Genomic DNA, 23,109 nt, shown 5'->3' on the forward strand with positions numbered 1-23,109 from the left:
TAATACAAATTTTTTTGACTAAACTGTTCAACTTTCAGCATCATCAAATACCTGACTCGCATCCCTCCGTCTAGATAGGTTCGTACGTTCCGTATCCGCATCTATGAATTTCTGAGGTCTCTCGACTTGTATTGCCTCCTTGTTATTGAATACGAAAATCATGCCCTTGTTTTCACGATATAGTTTATCTATATCTTCCAAGTGCCGGTTGGCAGTCTCGGGATACACCAGCCAAACGAGCTATTGTAGACGAGTATAAGCCAATCTGTATTTGGGAAAGTATCAAGTTCACAGAGTCTTACTGGGATAAAAACGAAGTTGAAGACAATCCAGATGATGTAGAATTTCCATCCGAGACTGGCAATACCTATGGGTGTGATCTGCACAACAAGATAATTTGATATCCTAAATGGAATGAGGATTGAATTTGTCGCCGTCAAGTTAGCATACGCACCAGTTGGAAGCAGTTCCTATAGCAGCACCCTTGGTTCTCATTGAAAGACTGTTGATTTCAGTCGGGTACAGCCATGGAACTCCCTGAAAACATGTTCAGCATCCTTCAAGATAGGTCACTATTGGACCAATCACCTGCCAACAAATCCCAAAAAATATATAATAGATAAAGAAGAAAAGGGTGGCACCTGCGCCATACTTTGAGCCGGAGACTGGATCATCTGCTTTAGAGAGTAAAGTCGTAATCCAAATGTAACAGACACATTGTCCGGCTGCACCCCACATCATGAGTTTCCTCCGGCCAGCTCTTTCGACGAGGGCGAGACCAAAGAAGGAAAATACGAGGTAAGAGACGGAGTTGCATGCGGCGAGGAGGCGAGAGAGGTTGTTCGAGAGTCCGACGGAGTTTTGGAGAACGAGTGGGAGGCTGGGAACAATCTATTATAAATAACATGAAGGACTAGAGTGATCTACTTACTAGTAGCTCGTGACGTTGATTCCTACAAGTTGCTGCATCCACTGCGTGCCTATTGAGATATTTCGGTCAAATATACGAGCATTTGATTAGGGGGCAAACGTACCCGCTCCCAAAACCATTCTTTGTATCATGCCTGTATCTCCCGTATCTCCCCTTATTATGTCCTCCCAGCTTGGTGATGTCTCCTTCTCAATCCTGACGGCTTCCAAAATCTCACCTTTTTGCGACAAAATATACTCGTCCTCTGCGCTCGCGTTACTTCCCTCCAGAGCAACCAGTACATTGACGCCCTCCTCTTCGAAACCATGAGCAAGAAGCCAGCGAGGACTTTCAGGGAGCCATGGTACTGTGCAGAATAGGATGACGGAGAACACGAGTTGAAAAGCGATAGGAAATCGCCATGCGAGGCTACCGTCCACAAAGCTAAAGCCATAAGTCATCCAATTGCTCAGAGAAAAACCGGCGATATTCATACTGGAGACTTGTCATTAGACAGATGTTAGGTGAAAAATAAATACGAACATCATTTCGAAAACCACCAGCTTGCCTCGCCATGATGGTTTTGATGTTTCGCTTTGCCAGACGGGGGCTGTGGCCGTATTGATCCTGAACAAAGGGGACCGATCAGCATAATTTTGTTAGAGTAATCTCAGAATACAGACCCATTTCCAAAACCTAGAAATCAATAATCGGCATAAAATGATGAGGGCAATAGTACCAACATACCTGTTATCAATCTTGCGACAATTATTTGTGCAACAGAATAAGAGCAGGTCTGGAAAATAGCTCCCACAGACATGATGAAGACACCGACAATAAAGGTTTTCTTTCTGCCAAGCTGTTCGCCTAGATAATGTCAAGTAGGGATTTGACTATGGCGAGTGAAGAGCGCGTACCAAACATGAAAGTTGATATAGCACCGAAGAAGCTAGAAATTATTTGTTTCAGGAATCAAGAGGCCGTGACGGTTGAGCTTGTAAACCTACCACCCGATATCGTACAGCGAAACAATGGTGCCCTGTAGGTTGGCATCAGGGTTACCCATCAGATTCAAGAAATCTGGTGTGACGATAATTCCACCGAATACTCCTTGATCATAACCTTGGATAGTAATCATGGCATCAGGACGTAGTCGGACAAGCTTATTGCTAAGCACTGACCGAAAAGAGTCATTGCTGTCGTACAAGCAACGGTGACCCAGATATTGAGTTGAGTACCAGTCATACCAAAATAGGGTTTCTTTTCGATACTACTGGCGCTCACGATATCTTTGAAGTCTGTCCTCTCCAGGCCTAAGACTGTGCTGTCATTATAGGAGGATTTTTCAAGATCCATGAGAATTTATCATGACATAAGTTGATTCTGGGTGGAGGCAACGGGGGTGTTGAGGAATAATGATTAATCACCTCGCTCCCGCCTGGTGTACTTCTGCTTCATCGTGTGCCAGCCTCTGGTACTTATACGAACTTGAAGCGACCATAATCCCGGGCTGATCTAGACAAGGGATTTGAAGATATCGAGAGACTTTCCCCACACGACACTGTCCGAAAATAAAGCCGACGAAGAATAGGTGCCACAATGAACGAGGATAATGGCGGGACTCACGGCGCTCGCCAGGTGAAAAGCACGTCAGTATTCGGATCAGCGTAAAGTTACTCGTAGCAAGCACTGGATGGCAGGAAGTTACCGGTTACGCGTTACATGACCGGACGTGCTTCCGTGCCTTTGCTAAGCTCTAAACCAGCTGCATCTAGACAAAGTGAATAAATTAGAGCCTTGAGGGCTGTCGCACGTCGTACACGGTAGGCATGAGCCCTTTAGATGATCATGTACTTAGTGATACTCAACTTGAAGTTGTTTGAAACACCTTGAAAACATCACTTGAACTTGAGTGATGGTCTGGCCCTGTACTAACGAAATGAGTTTGCGAATGTTGGCAGCAGGCCACGATCTTCACGACGGTACATAATGCACACGCATTATTCCTGGGCAACATAGCTCGAGCCTTGAGGCATTTAACTTCGCCGCTCCTGGACCATATAATGCCACACCGCCATGGCATGATCAAAATCATCAAAACACCTCAGGCCCTTTCGAAGTTCGCTCTCAGCTGACTGCTGGCATTGGCTGACGTCACGAGGATTTCATTGACATACCCCTCAAATAATTCTTCGCCTGTATCAAAGTATGTATTAATGCTGCTGTTGAACTGACACAGGAGAATATAAAGAAACAGAGTAGAGCGATTTTCGAGTTCATATATCTCGTACTACGATGTGGTACACCCTTTTATCTTTGCTTGCCGTTGTCTATGCTATCAGATGGATAGTAAATTTCAGGCAGGCAGCTCGAAGCCTGAGGTGCGCTCACATTTTGTTGCCCATTCAATGTTCTTTCTATTGAGATACGCTTTCAGTAACCTCCCTGGATATCGAACATTACTCCACTCCGAAAGTAATCTGGGAAACTTCCTTCCGAAAATTTGTGGTATTGTGCCGGGAACGAACTTTCCATTCATTGACAAACATTCTGGTACTTCAGCGCTCCACATTCTGGTTCATACGTTTAATTCTCTTGAATTCTTAGTATTTGCATGGGCTGGTTGCGACATTGTGGGACACGTTAGCATGTTTCCCTGTAAGGCAGACATAGTAGTTGCAGACGCTGCAGTCATAAAGGTACTTACCTTCTCCTATAATTAGCGAAACTAACATCGTTCGTCTTACTTCCAGGAAATCACTACTTCTCGATCAAGATTCCCGAAAGAAGTTACGCAATATGGAACATTCTCATTCTTTGGTCCCAATATCCTAGCATCAGAGGGAGAAATTTGGAAGAGATACCGTAAAATCAGTGCACCGAGCTTCTCCGAGGTATGTTCTAAAAATCGTCTCTTACTGTAACATATCTTTGATCATTATGATTATATCACAAGAGGAATAACAGACTTGTTTGGGATGAAGCCGTTTCAATCATGAATGACCTATTTAACAGTGGTTGGGAGAAAAAGAAAGAAATCAGGGTTGATAATTGTCTCGACATCACACTCTCTGTGAGTCGTCACCGACCTTTGCTAATAGTAAAGCATGCTAAAAAGTTGTGTCAGTTTTCGCTCTATGTAATTTCTGCCGCTGGTTTCGGTCATAAAATGACTTGGAAAGAGAATAAGGTCATTCCTTCAGGTCATCTAATGTCATTCGAGACTTCTCTTTATACTGTCTCGACATATGTTCTCCAAAGGCTCCTTCTTCCGGATTGGGCTGTAGGACTGACAAAGAAGACGAGGGAAATCGATCTTGGTTTCAAGGAGCTCAGGGTACGTCATTTGGTCGCGAATGATGATATTCTATTGATCCTTTTTGTTCTAGTCATATATGATTGAGATGATTGAAGCTCGAAAGAATTCAGAGGAAGTGAAGCGGCATGATTTGCTCAGTAATTTATTACTTGCGAATGCTGGTGACGGTGAGAGTGAGGGCTTGAACGCCGATGAAATTATCAGTATATATTTTTCCGCCACTATAGCTTTTGCACCACGCTAATGAAGTGCAGGCAACGTCTTTATCTTCCTCCTAGCTGGTCATGAAGTGCGCATAATTCACTCTCATCCCGTTCACTCATATTTATTTAGCCACGCGGATAATTAGACAACGGCCCATACACTTTGTTATACTTTCGCGCTTCTCGCTCTTCACCCAGATGAACAAGAGAAACTGTATCAACATATTAAATCTGTGCTCAAAGATACCTGGGTACCTGTAAGCATCCATATTTCTTCTTCCCTCATGCAACCGACAGTTTTTCTCAATCTGAACTAGACATATGATGAAATGTCACTCTTAACACGATCTATGGCGTATGTAACGTGTTCTATCTTCTTGACTCTAATTTGAACTTCACTTACCCGAGATAAATGCTACATACAGCGTGTTCAATGAGACTCTGCGAATGTACTCTCCAGTACGCGTTTTCCTCTTTAAACAGACAAAGCACTTAAAACGTTCTCGCTTTTGCTTTCAAGGCCACTCTCATACCCAAATGTAGTGCTGAAGACACCACTCTGACTGTCCCCAATGCCAAAGGTGAAACGGTGGTCATCCCGGTACCAAAAGGTACAAACGTCTTCCTTCATATACCTGGATTGCACTATAATCGTACGTATACACTTATATCATCAATTTTTAGATATAATTCTCTTCATCCTTTTTTTTTTAGCAAAGTATTGGGAGGATCCGTTCTCTTTCAACCCCGATAGATTCATGCAGCCAAATTGGAATAAAGACGCATTTTTGCCCTTCAGCGCCGGAGCGAGAGGTTGTTTAGGACGCAAGTACGTTGACACGACCCGTTGACTTGCATGAAAATCTTCAATTTCTAATTCGAAAGACAGGTTTGCTGAGATTGAAGCTATGGTAGCTATCACGATGCTGGTAGCTCAATACAAAATTGCGGTGCAAGAAGAGCCTCGCTTTGCGGGAGAGACTCGGGAACAAAAGAAGGAAAGGGTGTTGAAAGCCACTAGAGTGTTGACGTTGACGTGCGTTGCGACTTATTCCGTTTGTCATGCTACTCTCATTGATCAGTCCCATATTGCAGGCCGGTGAAAGTCCCTCTAGTGTTTACGCGGAGGTCTTGAAGAGGAAGCTGGGCTTCAACATGGTGCACAGCTGAAGAAAGCTGATGAAAAAGGAAGGTGGAAAAGAAGAAATAGTGATGTTTATACCCGCGCCAGTTAGGATAAGTTCCTTCTCATGTTGTTGAGCCGTGCCTTGCGCCTTAAAAATACTCTCGGGAAAGGCCTTGTAAGTTCCTGAGTGCCCGTATTGGTGTCTGAGCGGATCAATAAACCTCTTGAAGTATTAATTCGCCTACGAAGGTGGGCATAAGAGTGAGATTATCAGTTTTACGGGAAGGTCCGGGAGAAAAGGGTGATGCATTGATGGTTTAGTTTATTGTGAAGCTGGCATAGGGTACTCGTCATACATATGTCAGCGTCAATATTTGAAAGATTTCCAAGCGAACGCGATCGGCATGTCGGGTTTGAATTAGACGACTGAATAGAAACCTTCATTGTTTTCGATTGGATATTCAATTTTGAAGAGAGTACCCGACTGGGCCGCTGTTCTTCTGCATGTCCAAAAGGTTATCAAGCATTTTTCTGGCTCTCAGACCTTGTGGAAGCGATGCCCTAAACTCGTCGCCCTTCATCCACTCCAGTCCGTGCTGAAGTACATTACGCGCCCTTGTAGATCCACCCCTAATGTCACCGATACAGCCGTGTAATGTGACTCGAGGAGAAGTAGAACTGTATGTGGCGCAGTGCAGGATGTTTGAATTGTAGAATATGGTTTCACCGGCTAACAGTGTGGTCAGGCGGCGTCAGATGGGAAATAATGATGATTCTGCTCACGTTGTAAAGTGACTCGGATAGCTCCCGGCATGTCCAGAGGATTCTCTGGAGCGTCTGAAGTTTCCGAAAGCTTACGTTGTTCCGGTGTCCTCACTTGGCTGTGCGAGCGCGGAACAACGTATAAGCAGCTATCAGGACGAAGAGCGCTAGAAGGTTACTTCAATGGCGAAGAAGTGTATAGTAATAGATCTGACCATACGCATTCCACTGCACCTAGAGTTGACTGTCGTGAGTACCCGAAGATCGCTAGCATGCAGTTAAACATACTCCATAATGCCAAGTGTTCAGAGCATTGCGCTCCTCTTCCTCGGACGCCTTCTCATTAACATCGTCGCGATGCCAGCGGAGAGCAAAATCGTGGCTTAAGGGATTGATGAGCATATTGAAGAGTTCTTTTCTGATACGTTAGCCACTGGTATCCCATGCAATCAACGGACAAACCTAACTGCAGTTGCTCATCACTGCAGCCCAATAGTTCTTTGACGATGTCAAGCAAACCCTCCGAAGTGTACCATTTGCCAAAAGCGGGTTCATTTAGTTGCGGGTGCATGACATGCTGCACACCCCAGGAATCAGGGTTGTCATTATCGAATGGCGGGAATTGCTTTCCAACGGTTCTGCGATGGGACCAGGTGCCCGTACGGGTCTTCTGAACGACCCTCTCGCAAGCAGCATCTAGATCATTCCAGTGTTCCTGGGGAATGAGTCCTGGGACAACGACATAGCCCAGCTCGTCGTACGTTTGTTTGATAGACTTGTCGATGGCCATTGATAAGGTGAGAGTTATATATTGTACACATTGTCGCTCCGTTGGTCACAAGGTGGGATGTGGTTTGTGTGTGGGACTACGAAGCTGGGGCTCCTTCCCAATCCGCTCGTTTCAGCCAATCACATGTGATCTTTGATACTTTTGACCCAAAGAGTCAGGGATTTTGGGTTTTCGAAAACAGCGTAGTCTGGGCGCAGGTGAAAATCCCCATCAATACTGACACTGACATATATACGATGTGTTGAGAGAAGTAGTCTGTTATTTCGATTTTATTCACAGGTATATTAATATACCCATGTTTGACCGTGTTTGCACTGGATTTTTCTTGATTCAGCAACTCAACGTCGAATGAAGTACTTCCAAACTGCGGGCTGGTGCCTGCTGTTTGTCGGTCCTGCCCTGGCATACAGGCATTTTCTAACATGGTGACGTGACTTCCGACATGACCTTGCCTTGCTTCTCACCTGGTTGAGCAGCAGGATACCGAACCGTGGCTTTGGCACATCAAGTAAAGCAAACCCTTGCCTTTTCGTCTCTGCATCTAATGAACTGGCTTTCAGTTGTCAATTATTGCCGTCGTCTTATCATCACGCACTTCAGTTCTCAATTTTTTTCATGGAGCCGTCGCATCTATGGATTCACTGGAAGTCCCCGTGTATATCGCTGTGCTAACACGGCTATCAAGTTTGGCTCCAAAGCTCGTCCTTATGAGGCTGAGACTACGCAATACATCGGGCGGCACACTTCTATACCTGTTCCAAAAATAATCGATGTTTGGACAGAAAAGGATGGGTCTCCAGTGACTGTATTGGAATGGGTAGATGGAGAAAGGCTCGAGGATGCCTGGCCAACGTTATCGTCCGAAGAAAAGAAATCAATAGGCCAGCAGCTCAGAGAGCATTTGGACGCGCTGAGAGCATTACATCAACCTTTTGACAGTGGAGGATGGATTGGATCCTATAACAAGAAGCCCATATCGGATGCGCTGCTCTATAACGACGCGTGTGGCCCTTTTGCTTCAGACGCTGACTTCAACCGTTTCTTGCTGTCCAGATTCGAGTTCATGAAAAAAACCAGGGCTGGACGAATCGAATATGATGACCTCGAAAAAGAAGTACTTAACACCCCCCGACGTCGCGTTGTGTTCACCCATTCCGATATCATGCCTCGCAATATCCTCATTGATAGTCGCAGAAAGATTGTTGCGCTTCTAGACTGGGAGATGTCCGGATGGATGCCCGAACAGTGGGAATATCTGAAAGCCATGTGGATGGGACAGTATGACCCAGGTTGGCCTGAATTTGCAGCTATGTGGCTTGATCCATACGACGATGATTTGAAGTTACACAACAAGATGTGCAAATTGCACGGGGCACCATTTTAAGGTGGGTCGTAGATTCATTCGACTCCGGAATGTCATCTGACTAAACTTAGCGTAAATTTCTCTTGCCCTCAGACGACATATATCTAGTATAATTCATGGTAGTACAGAAATGGCATTTGTCACTAACGTTAATGGTCCTTGTTGATCTGAACCAGTTGGTTTTGCAAACTTTGTGGTGTTACTTCGTGTATATTGTGAAGATATCGTATTTAAGGTTCATATGATCACGCGGAATAACTTAATCGAAGCCATGTCCCCGCCTTGCGCCCTTGAATATTATACTTCCTTCCATGAGATACTACCAACTGGGTGGCTTCAGACCTGACATACGATGGTACGGCCGTTTGACTGCAATTGAAAATTAATGAGAAACTTCAATCTCGGGTTTAGGTTTGAAGGGGACTGGAATGACGAGAAGATCCTGGATCTCCTTGCCGGCCCTGGCTCACCACTTATTGCTCAAGACCGTCCACTGGAGCTCGTACTTGGTAGGCATATTAGTGATTTTCTGAACCCATAAACTGACTGCTCCAGGTATCAAGCGCATAGGATCTTCACACCTGCTGCTTGCAGACCCTCAGGCATCCACTTTTGAAAAACGAGGAAAGAAGAGGCCCTATCGTTCCAGCACTATCGCAGACTTTGAATCCGTCTCTCCCATTTACTTCGATTCTGCTAGCGACTTGAAGAAGAAGTTCGGAGTATTGAAGCCTAAAGCAAGGAAAGGAAAGAAAGACGAACCTTGGGACACTAGCCAGGCGAATAAATCAAACACAGCTGGAGACCAAGGCGTTTTACGAGGAGAGTTTGAAAATGGAAGGTGATAATCCATACCTGCGCGTCGGTCTCTTCAACTCATTTTTCTATAGAGTGCTTTATCGTCTTCTTAGAAATGCAATCAATCCGACCGTTTATTCCGTGTACGATTCCTCTTGGGCTCCGAACATCCATTTCGTATCTTTCACGTGCAATTTGAGAGCCTTCGATACCCGCTCTTACGCAGAACGCCAGAAGAATCCACGCCCTCTTGATTATGGTTGGGCGGAGGCCAAGGTCTCTGACTCGGGAATATTGTTCGACCCAGGATCAGCTGTACACTTAATTAAAGCCGAGGATCGCTTGCTCAAAACCGGTCGCCGGGATGAGGTTCGTTGTTAACTTTGACTACAAACAATGTTCAGAATACCTAATACATGGCAGCCCTTCAAACACGGATCGACTAAGATTGAGAACCAGGAACGTATTGAAGTACTTGCTCGCTCGTTCTTTGAAAAGATACAAGCAGAGAATGTTAAGAATCCTACCGTACTATTGGTTCACGATGAAAAGCTAGCGCGTAACGCTCTGCGTGAATTGGGAGTTGAAAATTCGACTTGGATATCAGGAATTGCAAATTTACTCAGACCCCAGGTAAGCGATATACCTTTATTTGAGTGCCATTCTGCTCACATTCTGTAGAGATCGGGACTTGACTATGGCGGCGGCAGGAATGACTTCGTACAGCGTCAGCAACGCGCACGCGATCGATCAAGATCACCAACCCGCCGGAACATGGTAAAGCCTGAACCTGGACCTTCGAGTCGGCAATCTCAGAGAGCTCCTTCACCATTTGAAGAAAAAGGACAAAGCCCAATATACGTTGTCGACGTCCGGGCGCTTTATTGGACCATGATGAAATCTCAATCTGAGAAGCAGTTGGGAGAAATTGCCGCTAAATTAGGCGTTTTGGAAGAAGCCAATTGCTGGTGCGCAGGCAATGAAGCTGTGTGAGGACGTTTACCATGAATTAACCTCTTACCTAACTCATTTGGCATACCAGATATATATTCGATGTATGGCAAACGATGATGTCTGGTGCTGCAATTGATGACCAGCGTGCCTCGAGAATGACTTCAACGAACCCAGCGACGGCAAACGAACGACCAAAATCAGACGCCGCTGATCTACCCACCGTAGCTAATACGGAGGACTCTGATGAGGAGTTTGACCCAAACGATATCGTTCAGACAGCTGAAAAGTCCGAGGGACAGGATAATTATGATAGCGATTCTGCATCTGAGTACGAGTAAGCGGCCGTCCACTTAATTAAAAAGCAGAACTTCGTTGTCTCGAGTGAGAAGTTTTCAGTGACGATTCTGCGCTTCAGTTTTGGCTGAGCTGCTGAGCCTGAAATGGAGCACAATCCGACCATGACTGTCCCTTCTCCTGCGCTATTTCCCGAAAATTGACTCACTGAAATTCGAGGTAGGCTTTTGGAGAACAAGATGGCTGGCCCCATCATTTCGCGGTACGCCGCATATTTAAGCCTCCCAAACCGCGGATGAGCATTCACCGTTAGCGTCAAAATATAAAACTTCTTACCATGGCTCGATGGTTGATTACTTCTTAGCGTGGGTTACAGTAAGAGATGCATCACTTCATTCTAGCATTCGACATACAGACGAATGTCGTTGAGCCTCGTATGAGCTGGTACTAAATAGTCCCACCAAACAGAACATCTTATGACTACTCTTCCACTGACTATGATACAGGCTGGCATAGTACAGGTGCCAGTATATAGTACGTGCAAGCTCCGTTCTTCCTTACGCCCGTGTCACCGAGGTCGATATTTTATTCAGTGATATGTTATACTAACAGAGATGTACAACTCCCCAGTCCTTCCTCGCTTGAACACTACTTGGCACTGCACCTGGTGGACCAATCTGAAACATTGTGATAACAAGAAATCACGAGCTATTTCCATAAAAGGCTCCCTCGAGACCTTATATGGTGGATTTGTCCGTATTCACAACTGGATACTCACCGAGCAATAATCTTGAAAATAACTGCGGTAAACAACGAACGACTCCACAAAATGTTGGTGAACATCACATGGGTGCAACCCCAGTCGTCTTCTTCTTTGTTCTGGGCGGCAATACTAAAGTACTGACGTCTGGCAAACCCATTTGAATAGGAAGAAGTAAGGACGCATTGTATCGCGGCGAAGCATCCCCTAAATCGTTTCTTAGCTCAAGTAAGTTATGGAGATTTTCATTCTGTACCGCGGCCCCGAGTGTTTATTTCACATTATAGTTACTCAATGCGGTGTTTTCTAGACAGCACTGTGAAAAAATCTGCACCGGCCAAGGGTGTGACAAAGAAAAAGAATGCTCAAGCCGTTTCACCCGACATCGACAGTGTCAGACAGATTTAACATGACAGGATTCTTATAACCAAATAACGGCAACATAACGGGTATCTGTTCGGCATGTGTATTACTCACCCAGTACTCATGCAATACTGGCTTGAGAGCCAATCATTGAACCGCCGCACAAGACGCCTTGACAGATCGGCTGCATTTCTTATAAGACTTCTCTGTCAACCTCCACGATCATCAATGCCAGGAACAGGAGTTGTCAAGCTTACCAGATATAAGAGCTATTGCCTCAGCATATTCCAATATACCAGGCCCGCTTGAAGCCTTGCATCGAATATCATGTTGGTCTCTATTCCTCGCGCAATTTTCAATCTCGTCCTTCTCCTCACGTTTGCCGTGTGTGCATCCGCGATTACAACCGTCCCAGTTAACGCCCGAGTATGTAACGATTCACATCCATTTGCGCAACTAATGAATTTCGATAAGCGTTCGGATCCTCTTCCGGCGGACCTGTGCCCAGCAGGTAACCTTCAATGTTGCAACGCCCTTGAGAGGGTATGTAATCGATTCATCTGTTGTCGTGAGCGTAGACTCATGTGAGATGTGTTCAGGCAGACGACAGTGTTGTGGGAGTGCTCCTGGGTCTTCTTGGCATAGTGCTCCAGGGCGTAGAAGCTCTCGTGTAAGGCCAATGCAATTCCTGGGGCTGCCGATGAGCTAAAAAAAATTCACCATCAGAGGCATAACTTGCTCGCCAATCGATATCTTAGGGATCGGTCAAAATGAGTGCCACACCCAAGCGGTATGCTGCGAAAACAATGACTTCGTGAGTGAGCAAGGTCAGGTTCGGTCTAGCTATATTGACTTGCTTTTTGCAGCATGGCATCGTTGCAATCGGTTGCGTTCCGATCATTATCAGCCTGTAATGTGGTCGTTTCAAATGAAGAGTGCTCGTAGAGTCGTATAATTGTTTACCTCAAGCAGTATATGTAACAGTCTTGGAAGCGAACAGCAGGTTGGAGTTTGAATTTCATTCAATGCATTAACATGACCAGTTGCGTCAAAGCTGGGAGTCGGCTAAGACGGCAAGAATGCAAAAATAGGAACGGAGTTTTGTTGTACTCGCAACGTTCCGATAAGTGACTCTACGGACTACATTGAAATGAAATCGAAATGTTGGGAAGCCTAAGCGCTCTGGCCTCTTGATTTATGGGGATCGTCCACACGTGGTAAACGCGAGGAATACATTGAATACTCAAGGAGGAAATTGATGCGGGGACCCTGTCGGAGTTTTAAAATTTGGTGTTCAGTTTTGAGCCCATGCGCTACATATTTTCTTCCCTCGTGTCCAACCCACCTCTTTCAAACAACTTCTCTCTTTCGCCTCAAACCCTCGATGTGAGTCTTTGGCTTCTTCTTGTTGTGCTGCATGACGCGTCTTGTCTGCGCGTATGGTTGTCATACCCCATGGAGCGCATCACTGGATCGCGTCGTCGTACCATTTTGCCATGCACCCGGATATACTGACGTTGTCACCATAGCATGCGTGAAATCGTTCATCTTCAGACTGGCCAGGTGCGTCCAATATTCCCTCAAGTGACTCGACGTGTCTCATCGTCGTTCTCTTCCCCCCTGTATCTAGTGCGGTAACCAAATTGGTGCGTTTCGAATATCACTTGGTCGCGTTGACAAGCTCATCTGTCATTCGCTACACAGGTGCCAAGTTCTGGGAAGTCGTTTCTGACGAGCACGGTATTGAGCGGGACGGTTTGTACAAGGGTACCAATGATCTTCAGCTGGAACGTATCTCGGTCTACTACAACGAGATCGGTGCGAACAAGTATGTTCCACGTGCTGTTCTAGTCGATCTCGAACCAGGAACCATGGATTCCGTTCGATCTGGTCCTCTGGGCAACCTTTTCCGCCCTGACAATTTTGTATTTGGCCAGAGCGGTGCAGGCAACAACTGGGCTAAAGGGCGTGAGTAACACAATCTTCAGTCTTTTTCACGCGTATTCCCTCCTATCCGATCTATCGGCTCACCATTGCTGAACCGTCGAGTAATTCGACGTGTTTTTGGCGTGTTTTCGACTATAAAAGAAACACGTTTTTTCCAATCAATCACCTGATCAAGCGCTGATAAGCATTTACTTACCGTTGTCGCCGCATTTCAGATTACACTGAGGGAGCTGAGCTCGTGGACGCTGTTTTGGACGTCGTACGGAAGGAGGCTGAAGGTACTGACTGTCTTCAAGGTGAGATTATAAATCAATCAAATACGCGAGTTTCAATATTCATAACTGTTTAGGCTTCCAAATTACACACTCGCTTGGCGGTGGTACTGGTGCTGGTATGGGTACCCTCTTGATCTCAAAAATTCGTGAGGAGTATCCCGACAGAATGATGTGCACCTATTCTGTTGTCCCGAGTCCCAAGGTCTCAGATACCGTTGTTGAGGTACGCATCTGCCTCTAACTCTGATTCAACGACACTCAACACATATCTACAGCCATATAACGCTACCCTCTCCGTGCATCAACTTGTGGAGAACTCTGATGAAACCTTCTGTATTGATAACGAAGCGCTTTACGACATTTGCTTCAGAACGTTGAAGCTCTCTACACCCACCTATGGTGATTTGAATCACCTTGTCTCCATCGTCATGTCTGGTATTACTACGTGTCTGCGCTTCCCCGGTCAATTGAACTCTGACTTGAGGAAGTTGGCTGTCAACATGGGTAGGTTTTGTCAACCTGTTTCAATGCTTTTGGTTTTGACTTCTGGTTTTAGTTCCTTTCCCTCGTCTACACTTCTTCATGACCGGCTTTGCTCCTTTGACTGCACGGGGAAGCCAACAATATCGTGCCGTCACTGTTCCTGAACTCACTCAACAAATGTTTGACGCCAAGAACATGATGGCTGCGTCAGACCCAAGGCACGGTCGCTACCTCACAGTGAGTTGAACATTTTCTTAGAGGCGACAAACCGTTGACATACTTTCAGGTGGCTGCCGTTTTCCGTGGCAAAGTTGCCATGAAAGACGTTGAAGAGCAGATGCTCAATGTCCAGAACAAGAATTCAGCGTATTTTGTGGAATGGATCCCCAACAATGTTCTCACTGCTCACTGTGACATTCCTCCTCGAGGGCTTAAAATGGCTGTTACCTTCTTGGGCAACTCGACCGCTATCCAAGAACTTTTCAAGCGTGTCAGCGATCAGTTCACTGCCATGTTCAAGAGGAAGGCCTTCTTGCATTGGTATACCCAGGAGGGTATGGACGAAATGGAGGTACGTTAAACAAGTGGCTGTTTAAGACCTGTTATTGATCACACAAACTAGTTCACTGAGGCTGAATCCAACATGCAAGATTTGGTTGCTGAATACCAGCAATACCAGGATGCGACGTGAGTCTACATTAGTGTCACCACTGTGGCTGTACCTGACCCTCATCTAGTGTTGAAGAAGAGGAGGGTGAATATGAGGAGGAGCCAATCGAAGAGGAAGATCCGGTGGCCTAATTCTAACACGCTTCCCCACTGGTGTTTTTTGTTCACGACCTTTTATTTTCTTACCTTTGCATGTCTCCGATGATGTTCTTTCGATTGGCCATTTCTCTTATTTGGATTTCTAAAATGCAATCAAGGCTTTAATGATTTTTCTGGCGGAAACTTACAATAATACCCTTTATTCTCACCTTGGTCAGCCTGCCGTTTATTACTCGAAAGAGCGTTGCAACTACGTAGATCATGATTTTGACGAAGTTGATCTTGACTCAGTGCTAATCGAGTTGCGGAAGCTTCTGCATCATGAGTTGTGCCTCGCTCACTAATTGCTGTATCTCATAATTGTGGCAGGACCCTACAATGGAAATTACCGGTGTCCAGCGTCCAGCGGAGCGAGGCCATGTCACCTTCCTCGAATCCCTCTCATATAGTCTCTCCCCCCATTCACTGACGGACGTGCACTGTTATTCTGAACGAGCGCTTGCCACTGTGGGACCAAGCGGGTCCAGCCAAAACTTGAAGCTTGAAGCACGATCAATGCCATACAAAGGCAAACAATGAAATTGGGGTGAGATTTTGAATATTTTTCTTCTTTTCCTCTTCCTCTCCACTCGCATTCGGCTCGCTCAATTCGAGTGGTGAGGAAGAAAACGACTCCAATTCTTCGCCCCATCAATACTATATGTCTCAAAACATTACCATCCCAAATGGCAATCTAACTGCCTTGCGCCCTGCTCTCGCTCGTGCCGTCAGTGATTTCGCCGTAACGCCTGCACCGCCGTCCACCGCTTTTTCAGTCAATGAGGGTGTCGCCGATGTCACCGAAGGCGTTTTAGAGCTTGCCGATGGATCTGCCTATTGTGGTATCAGTTTTGGTGCAGAAAAGAAGAGTATTGCGGGCGAGTGTGTATTCCAAACAGGTTCGATGCCCAAGATCGATCTTTTAATCGGCACTGACTGTGCCATTAGGGATGGTTGGATATACGGAGTCACTCACAGATCCATCTTACGAGGGCCAGATTCTTGTGCTAACATATCCTCTGGTTGGGAATTATGGCGTCCCTGAGCGCTCTCCTTCTTTAGATGATCTACCTTCCGAGTTTGAATCATCAAGGATTCATGTTGCAGCGCTTGTTGTTGGATACTATTCTCAAGATTACAGCCACTTCCTCGCCAACTCTTCTCTTTCCAAATGGCTTAAAGAAAACGGAGTTCCTGCTCTGTATGGTATCGATACCCGCGCGCTCACTAAAAAAATTCGCGAGAAAGGCTCCATGCTCGGAAAAATTCTCGCCCGCTCTCATGAATCTCAAATGAGCCGGCCGAGTATCTTTTCTCTTTCACTCCCTCGCACACCCTCCCAACCGTCTATTCCTCCTACCCCTTATCCATGGCGCGAGGGCTTTATCGACATTCCCTTTTACGATCCCAACCAAAAGAATCTCGTCGCGAGTGTATCTATTCCAGCCCCTCGTGTGTTCAAACCGAATTCACCGTTTCGTACGCATCCGTCTGGCCGAACTTTACGAGTTTTGGCCGTTGATGTGGGAATGAAGTATAACCAAATCCGTTGTTTCACACTACGCGGTGTCGAGCTCAAAGTCGTTCCCTGGAACTACGACTTCCTCTCCGAACCTGAACCGTACGACGGCCTCTTCGTTTCCAATGGTCCCGGTGATCCAACCATGATCCCGGAGACGGTCGAACGACTTTCAAAAGCAATGCAGAAGGGAGACAAACCGATTTTTGGTATTTGTCTTGGGCATCAACTCATGGCCCTTGCTGCAGGCGCAAAGACTCTGAAAATGAAGTATGGGAATCGCGGACAGAACATACCCTGTACCGATGCACTTTCTGGTCGCTGTTACATCACCAGCCAGAATCACGGTTACGCGGTCGATGCTACAACACTCCCTGCGGGGTGGAAAGAGTTTTTCAAAAATGCCAATGACGGCAGTAATGAGGGCGTCTATTGTGAAGATAAACCCTTCTTTTCAGTACAGTTCCACCCGGAATCTACGCCTGGCCCTCGGGACACTGAATTTCTTTTTGATGTTTTCGTGCAAAACGTTGAAGATTGCGCCAAGACCAACTCTCTTGTCCCCATCAACATGCCAGGTGGCAAAAAAGAAGATAATGACAAGCGAGTCCCTCGCGCTCAGGTCTCTAAGGTCATCATTCTTGGTTCTGGTGGGCTGTCTATCGGTCAAGCTGGAGAGTTCGATTATTCGGGTTCTCAAGCCATAAAAGCCCTCAAAGAAGAGGGTATCTATACCATCATGATCAATCCAAATATTGCTACGATTGCTACCTCAAAAGGCCTTGCCGATAAAGTGTACTTTCTCCCCGTCACTCCGGAATTCGTCCGCAAGGTCATCAACTTCGAAAAACCAGACGGAATTTACGTCGCTTTCGGCGGCCAAACAGCTTTAAACGTTGGCGTGAAGATGAAGGATGAATTTGCTGACCTTGGAGTACAGGTCTTGGGGACTCCAATTGACACCATCGTTATAACAGAGGATAGACAGCTGTTCGCTAGTACGATGGAGGAGATCGGCGAGAAATGTGCTGAGAGTGCTTCCGCAGTTAATGCTGATGAGGCAATTGCTGCTGCCAAGAGTATTGGTTTCCCTGTTATTGTGCGGGCTGCCTACGCACTTGGTGGTCTTGGTTCTGGTTTTGCTCAAAATGAGGCTCAGCTGCGCGCCTTGTGTGCCAAGGCATTCGCTACGAGTCCTCAAGTCTTAATCGAGAAGAGTATGAAAGGATGGAAGGAGATTGAATATGAGGTTGTTCGTGACTGCAGAGACAACTGTATCACAGTTTGCAACATGGAGGTGAGTGAAACTTGACTTGTGCTGGAAGATTGTCTAAGTGTTTGCAGAATTTCGATCCCCTTGGTATCCACACTGGTGACTCCATTGTCGTTGCCCCTTCCCAGACGCTCTCAGACTCGGATTACAACATGCTTCGCACTACCGCCATCAACGTTATTCGTCATCTTGGCGTCATTGGTGAATGCAACATTCAATATGCACTCAATCCCACGTCCCGTCAATACTGCATCATTGAAGTGAGTCGTCGTTTTTATATCAGGGCCATTTGTGCTAAAAATAGACCAGGTGAATGCTCGTCTCTCTCGTTCATCTGCTTTGGCGTCAAAAGCTACTGGATATCCTCTTGCATTCATCGCGGCCAAGCTCGGGTTAGGAATCCCTTTGAATGAGATCAAGAATTCAGTCACGAAAGTGACCAGCGCATGTTTTGAGCCTAGTTTGGACTACTGTGTCGTGAAGATTCCTCGATGGGATTTGAAGAAATTTAATCGTGTCAGCAGACTTTTGAGCAGTAGTATGAAGAGTGTTGGTGAAGTCATGAGTATTGGAAGGACCTTTGAGGAGACGATTCAAAAGGCGATAAGGGCAATTGATGATCAGTTTGTCGGTTTTGCTAAGGTATGGGATCTACTTTCTTGGTTCTATCTCGTCTGACTGGGGCTCCAGAATGACTTCGTGGAGGACATTGACGAGGAGCTGGTCAACCCTACAGACAAACGTATATTCGCCATATCAACCGCGTTCCATCGCGGCTATACCATCGATAAAATACATCAAATGACTAACATCGACAAATGGTTCTTAACAAAGCTTTCCTATATTTATCAAATGGAGAAATGCATGACGTGGGTCGTTTATCAATCGTCCGATTTGATACTGACACGAATTCAGAGAGTACAATGTATCCAACATATCGGCTTCTCTTCTCAGGCAGGCTAAACAACTTGGCTTTTCCGATCGCCACCTCGCCGCATGCTTTGGTTCCACAGAATTAGCCGTTCGTAGGCTGCGTCAGGAAGTGGGAATCGCACCTTTCGTCAAGCAGATCGATACTGTTGCCGCGGAGTTTCCCGCTTTTACCAATTATCTGTATACCACTTACAATGGCGTTGAGCACGATATCGAATTCGAGGATCGTGGTGTCATGGTCCTTGGTTCTGGTGTATACCGCATTGGTTCTTCTGTTGAATTCGATTGGTGTGCCGTTCGTGCTATCCGAACGCTTCGCGAGCAAGGTCTACCGACGGTGATGGTGAACTACAACCCGGAAACTGTCAGTACCGATTACGATGAGGCGGATCGTCTATACTTCGAGAATATCTCTTTGGAAACCATTCTCGACATTTGCGAAATTGAACAGTCTCGCGGAGTTATCATTTCCATGGGTGGTCAAACGCCGAACAATATTGCTCTTCCACTGTATCGTCAGAACGTCAAGATATATGGCACTTCCCCGGAGATGATTGACACTGCAGAGAACCGGTACAAGTTCTCGCGACTTCTGGATGAAATTGGCGTGGATCAACCTCGTTGGAAGGAATTGACCAGTTTCGAAGAAGCAACTGCATTTTGCGACAAAGTTGGATATCCCGTGCTTGTGCGCCCGTCTTACGTTCTTTCCGGTGCCGCAATGAATGTCGTTTCGACCGGTGATGACCTAATCAACTACTTGTCCCAAGCCGCCGACGTTTCCCGTGACCATCCCGTCGTCATCTCCAAATATATCGAGCAAGCGAAAGAGATTGAGATGGATGCTATCGCGAAAGATGGAAAGATGGTGATGCATTATATCTCTGAGCATGTCGAAAACGCGGGTGTCCATTCTGGTGACGCTACCCTTATCCATCCACCGCAGGATCTGGATCCACAGACTGTTCGCCAAATTGAGGAGGCTACTGCGAAAATTGGTAATGCGCTTAACGTTACTGGACCATTCAATATCCAGTTCATCGCGAAGAACAATGAAATCAAAGTGATAGAGTGTAACCTCCGTGCCGCTCGCTCCTTCCCCTTCGTGTCCAAGGTGACTGGAATTGACGCAATAGAGATGGCGACGAAAGTTATGCTGGGATTGCCAGTGGAACCATACCCTGATCCTGGCCTTCCAACAGATTATGTTGGTATCAAAGTCCCCCAGTTCAGCTTTAGCCGTTTGACGGGTGCTGACCCGGTCTTGGGTGTTGAGATGGCTTCAACAGGGGAGGTTGCTTGTTTTGGTCGAGACAAATACGAGGCATACTTGAAAGCTTTAATTTCGACGGGCTTTGTTCTTCCAAACAAGAACATTCTGATCTCTATTGGCAGCTTCAGAGAAAAAGTGGAGTTACTGCCTTCGGTGCAAAAACTAAGTACAGCTGGGTACATTATTTTTGCTACATCGGGCACGGCGGACTTCCTGACGGAACATAACGTCACTTGCAAAGTAAGGCTTCTTCCGTTCTATCGTTCATTCATACATTCCTTATTTTGTATGTCCAGTACCTTGATACGCTTGGGCCAAGCGATATTTCAGGGGAGAAATCGGAGTATTCATTGACTCAACATCTTGCCAACAACCTCATCGACCTGTACATCAATTTGCCCTCCAGAAACCATTACAGACGTCCTGCCAGCTACACGAGCAAGGGCTATCAGACCCGTCGTATGGCTATTGACTATGACATCCCGCTTGTGACAAACGTCAAAAATGCTAAGATCCTCGCAGAGGCTCTCGTTCGCAAACTCCCTCTGGAAGTAGCAAGCATTGATTCCAAGAGCTCATACCAAACTCATACTTTCCCTGGTTTTGTCAATATCGGTGCTTTCATTCCTGATCTAGTAACGCAGAGCAGCGAGGATCTGACTCGTGTTACGGATGCCTATACCGCTGCTGGTTTTACCAGTGCCATTATTCTATCAGTTGGATCCAAGTCTGTTATCTCCGACCGTCAAACATTGGAGCATGTCCATTCTACCATTGCCGGCGCTGCTCATTGCAACTATGCTTTGAGTGTTACTGCTACCTCATCCAATATCCTAAGTTTGGGCGACGAGATTCAATCACAAGCCAAGGCTTTATTCCTCCCCAGAAGCACGTCCTTGTCGACGGTTGCCGCTCATTTCACTTCATGGCCTGTCGAGAAGGTCATCATCACCAATGGCCAAAGGATCAGATCTGGCTTCCATTCTCTTGTTGGCCAGTCTACACGGTCGGAGCGTCCATGTCACTGATGTTCAAACGAACGATGATCTCTTGCTCATCGCGTTGAGTAAAGCTAAACAGCTCAAAGTGACTTGCGATGTATCTGTTTACTCGCTATTCTACACCAAGGATGATTTCCCTGAAACTACTGCTCTTCCCACTTTGTCGAACCAGAAAGCATTGTGGCAACGCCTTGACGCGATCGACGCCTTCTCCGTCGGTACTGTTCCCTCCGAGATCACGAGCGATATTGGCGAAACGTTTACAGCTATTTCCGGTTATGCCGAGGTTCTCCCGCTCTTACTTACTGCAGTCACTGAGGGTCGCCTCACCCTCGAAGATATCTCGACTCGCCTTCATGATAACCCCGTTCAAATTTTCGGCATCCCTGAACAGCTTCACACTCATGTTGAAGTTGTCATTGGTCGGAAAATACCATTCAGGAACCCTCATACCTCCTGGTCACCTTTGGACTCGAAGCCTGTCACAGCGGCCATCCATCGCGTTGTCATCAACAGTCAGACTGTGTATTTAGATGGCGCTTCATTCTCCTCTCCAGTTGGCCGCGACATTTCCGCGGCGATTGTACCACATGCACCCCCGAAAGAGACCATAGCTGAAGGTGTCCCGCCCACACCCTTAGGTCCTATGCCTGCGCCACAACCATTCCTCGCCCAATTCCCCAGTCAACAAGCTCCTCAGATCAGCCAATTTTCTGCAAATCTGATCCCTCATCCTTCGTTTCAACGCCGTCACATCTTGTCCGTCAAGCAGTTCACTCACCGTGATGTACACGATCTCTTCTCCCTCGCACATGAAATGCGGTTGCAAGTGGAGCGTAATGGTGTTCTCGACATCCTCCGAGGGAAGGTACTCTGCACCGCATTCTATGAACCCTCAACTCGCACAAGCTCTTCGTTTGAAACAGCAATGAAACGTTGTGGTGGAGAGGTGGTATCCATTGCTGTTGAGAGGTCATCTGTGGCCAAGGGCGAAACACTTTCCGACACGGTTAGGACACTGGCGTGTTATGGGGATGCCATCGTACTCCGCCACCCTGATGCTGGAAGCGCACAATTAGCAGCAAAGTATTCCTCTGTTCCAATCATCAACGGTGGTGATGGTATCGGTGAACATCCCACCCAGGTATTATCTTCTCTTCCTTCTAAATGGATCTTTATTCATGCACTACTAGGCTCTACTTGACGTTTACACCATTCGTTCCGAGCTGGGTACCGTTAATGGTCGGAACATTACTCTCCTCGGTGACCTCAAGAATGGTCGAACCGTGCATAGCCTCGTCTCTCTCCTTTGCCTATACTCTGTCCGCCTGAACTTTGTCTCTCCAAAATCCCTTGCGATGCCGCATAGCGTTGTTTCTGCCGCACGCAAAGCTGGCGTCCCTGTCACTATTTGCGAATCACTCGATGAGGTTCTTGAGGACACTGACGTGCTCTATGTTACGAGAGTGCAGAAGGAGAGGTTCGAGACTGAACAGGAGTGGATGCAGGTCAAGGATCTGTACCGGATTGACCACGCAGTCCTTTCGAGGGCCAAAGAAGACATGATCGTTATGCATCCTCTTCCTCGTGTTAATGGTGAGTCAATTCAATATATCGTTTTATCCCCTTTTTTGACGTTGAATGTCTGGTAGAAATCGACCCAGAGGTTGACTTCGACTCCAGGCGTGCTGTCTATTTCCGTCAGATGCGTTATGGTCTTTTCGTGAGTGGCTCCTACCATATGCCAGACAACGACTTATCGAAAAATAGATTCGAATGGCTTTACTTGCCAGCGTCATGGCTTAAAAAAGGGTAATTTTATGCCCTCAAATTTTGAAAATTTCAAAACACAAGCAAAATAGTGTAAATATGCAACATCTGGTACAGCAAAATAAAAGCATTGGAATTCTTGCAAATTTCCTTAGACTCATTACGCACACGTATACGGATATTTTT

At 46.3% G+C, this 23,109-nt stretch overlaps 8 protein-coding genes across 8 annotated transcripts; 6 read left to right on the top strand and 2 right to left on the bottom strand.

Moving 5' to 3' along the window:
* Positions 1 to 27: 27 nt before the first annotated feature.
* Positions 28 to 2,314, bottom strand: AGABI2DRAFT_181156 (hypothetical protein; the record flags this gene model as incomplete). Its single annotated transcript, XM_006456521.1, has 12 exons — positions 2,092 to 2,314; positions 1,918 to 2,032; positions 1,828 to 1,859; positions 1,658 to 1,777; positions 1,594 to 1,606; positions 1,454 to 1,537; positions 1,035 to 1,405; positions 932 to 980; positions 589 to 880; positions 455 to 537; positions 303 to 405; positions 28 to 240 (listed from the first exon to the last, which is right to left on the bottom strand). Exons 1-12 carry the CDS (start codon positions 2,264 to 2,266, stop codon positions 28 to 30), a joined length of 1,650 nt encoding a protein of 549 aa, XP_006456584.1. The 5' UTR covers positions 2,267 to 2,314.
* A 1,004-nt stretch (positions 2,315 to 3,318) lies between these two features.
* On the top strand, positions 3,319 to 5,598 carry AGABI2DRAFT_211630 (hypothetical protein; the record flags this gene model as incomplete). Its single annotated transcript, XM_006456522.1, has 14 exons — positions 3,319 to 3,463; positions 3,518 to 3,609; positions 3,664 to 3,804; positions 3,867 to 3,983; positions 4,038 to 4,247; positions 4,300 to 4,432; positions 4,484 to 4,518; positions 4,579 to 4,689; positions 4,750 to 4,787; positions 4,858 to 4,891; positions 4,953 to 5,085; positions 5,147 to 5,261; positions 5,322 to 5,468; positions 5,528 to 5,598. The coding sequence occupies 14 exons, from the start codon at positions 3,319 to 3,321 to the stop codon at positions 5,565 to 5,567; spliced, it is 1,491 nt and encodes a 496-aa protein (XP_006456585.1). The 3' UTR covers positions 5,568 to 5,598.
* A 319-nt stretch (positions 5,599 to 5,917) lies between these two features.
* Positions 5,918 to 7,112, bottom strand: AGABI2DRAFT_195652 (hypothetical protein; the record flags this gene model as incomplete). Its single annotated transcript, XM_006456523.1, has 5 exons — positions 5,918 to 6,288; positions 6,342 to 6,487; positions 6,541 to 6,554; positions 6,609 to 6,733; positions 6,783 to 7,112. Coding segments are annotated over 5 exons (884 nt in total), but the record flags the coding sequence as incomplete, so codon positions are not given.
* A 334-nt stretch (positions 7,113 to 7,446) lies between these two features.
* Positions 7,447 to 8,639, top strand: AGABI2DRAFT_195653 (hypothetical protein). The gene is made up of 4 exons (XM_006456524.1): positions 7,447 to 7,535; positions 7,587 to 7,618; positions 7,671 to 8,495; positions 8,545 to 8,639. Exons 1-3 carry the CDS (start codon positions 7,459 to 7,461, stop codon positions 8,492 to 8,494), a joined length of 933 nt encoding a protein of 310 aa, XP_006456587.1. The 5' UTR covers positions 7,447 to 7,458; the 3' UTR covers position 8,495; positions 8,545 to 8,639.
* A 145-nt stretch (positions 8,640 to 8,784) lies between these two features.
* AGABI2DRAFT_122475 (hypothetical protein) lies at positions 8,785 to 10,563 on the top strand (the record flags this gene model as incomplete). Its single annotated transcript, XM_006456525.1, has 7 exons — positions 8,785 to 8,828; positions 8,885 to 8,982; positions 9,029 to 9,314; positions 9,364 to 9,640; positions 9,695 to 9,904; positions 9,953 to 10,260; positions 10,314 to 10,563. The coding sequence occupies 7 exons, from the start codon at positions 8,785 to 8,787 to the stop codon at positions 10,561 to 10,563; spliced, it is 1,473 nt and encodes a 490-aa protein (XP_006456588.1).
* A 1,295-nt stretch (positions 10,564 to 11,858) lies between these two features.
* On the top strand, positions 11,859 to 12,717 carry AGABI2DRAFT_139293 (hypothetical protein). The gene is made up of 5 exons (XM_006456526.1): positions 11,859 to 12,068; positions 12,117 to 12,185; positions 12,242 to 12,312; positions 12,369 to 12,456; positions 12,509 to 12,717. The coding sequence occupies exons 1-5, from the start codon at positions 11,970 to 11,972 to the stop codon at positions 12,554 to 12,556; spliced, it is 375 nt and encodes a 124-aa protein (XP_006456589.1). The 5' UTR covers positions 11,859 to 11,969; the 3' UTR covers positions 12,557 to 12,717.
* A 259-nt stretch (positions 12,718 to 12,976) lies between these two features.
* AGABI2DRAFT_195658 (beta-tubulin 1 tubb1) lies at positions 12,977 to 15,511 on the top strand. Its single transcript, XM_006456527.1, has 11 exons — positions 12,977 to 13,028; positions 13,172 to 13,205; positions 13,273 to 13,288; positions 13,347 to 13,610; positions 13,805 to 13,885; positions 13,939 to 14,087; positions 14,140 to 14,368; positions 14,421 to 14,584; positions 14,634 to 14,918; positions 14,970 to 15,034; positions 15,085 to 15,511. Exons 2-11 carry the CDS (start codon positions 13,173 to 13,175, stop codon positions 15,146 to 15,148), a joined length of 1,350 nt encoding a protein of 449 aa, XP_006456590.1. The 5' UTR covers positions 12,977 to 13,028; position 13,172; the 3' UTR covers positions 15,149 to 15,511.
* A 304-nt stretch (positions 15,512 to 15,815) lies between these two features.
* On the top strand, positions 15,816 to 23,040 carry AGABI2DRAFT_188488 (hypothetical protein; the record flags this gene model as incomplete). Its single annotated transcript, XM_006456528.1, has 12 exons — positions 15,816 to 15,885; positions 15,931 to 16,053; positions 16,103 to 17,970; positions 18,018 to 18,237; positions 18,299 to 18,588; positions 18,637 to 18,815; positions 18,862 to 20,392; positions 20,449 to 21,044; positions 21,094 to 22,297; positions 22,347 to 22,749; positions 22,806 to 22,876; positions 22,924 to 23,040. The coding sequence occupies 12 exons, from the start codon at positions 15,816 to 15,818 to the stop codon at positions 22,957 to 22,959; spliced, it is 6,591 nt and encodes a 2,196-aa protein (XP_006456591.1). The 3' UTR covers positions 22,960 to 23,040.
* Between the last annotated feature and the right edge of the window lie 69 nt (positions 23,041 to 23,109).

Source organism: Agaricus bisporus, assembly GCF_000300575.1.
Source record: "Agaricus bisporus var. bisporus H97 unplaced genomic scaffold AGABI2scaffold_13, whole genome shotgun sequence".
Taxonomy (NCBI): Eukaryota; Fungi; Basidiomycota; class Agaricomycetes; order Agaricales; family Agaricaceae; genus Agaricus; species Agaricus bisporus.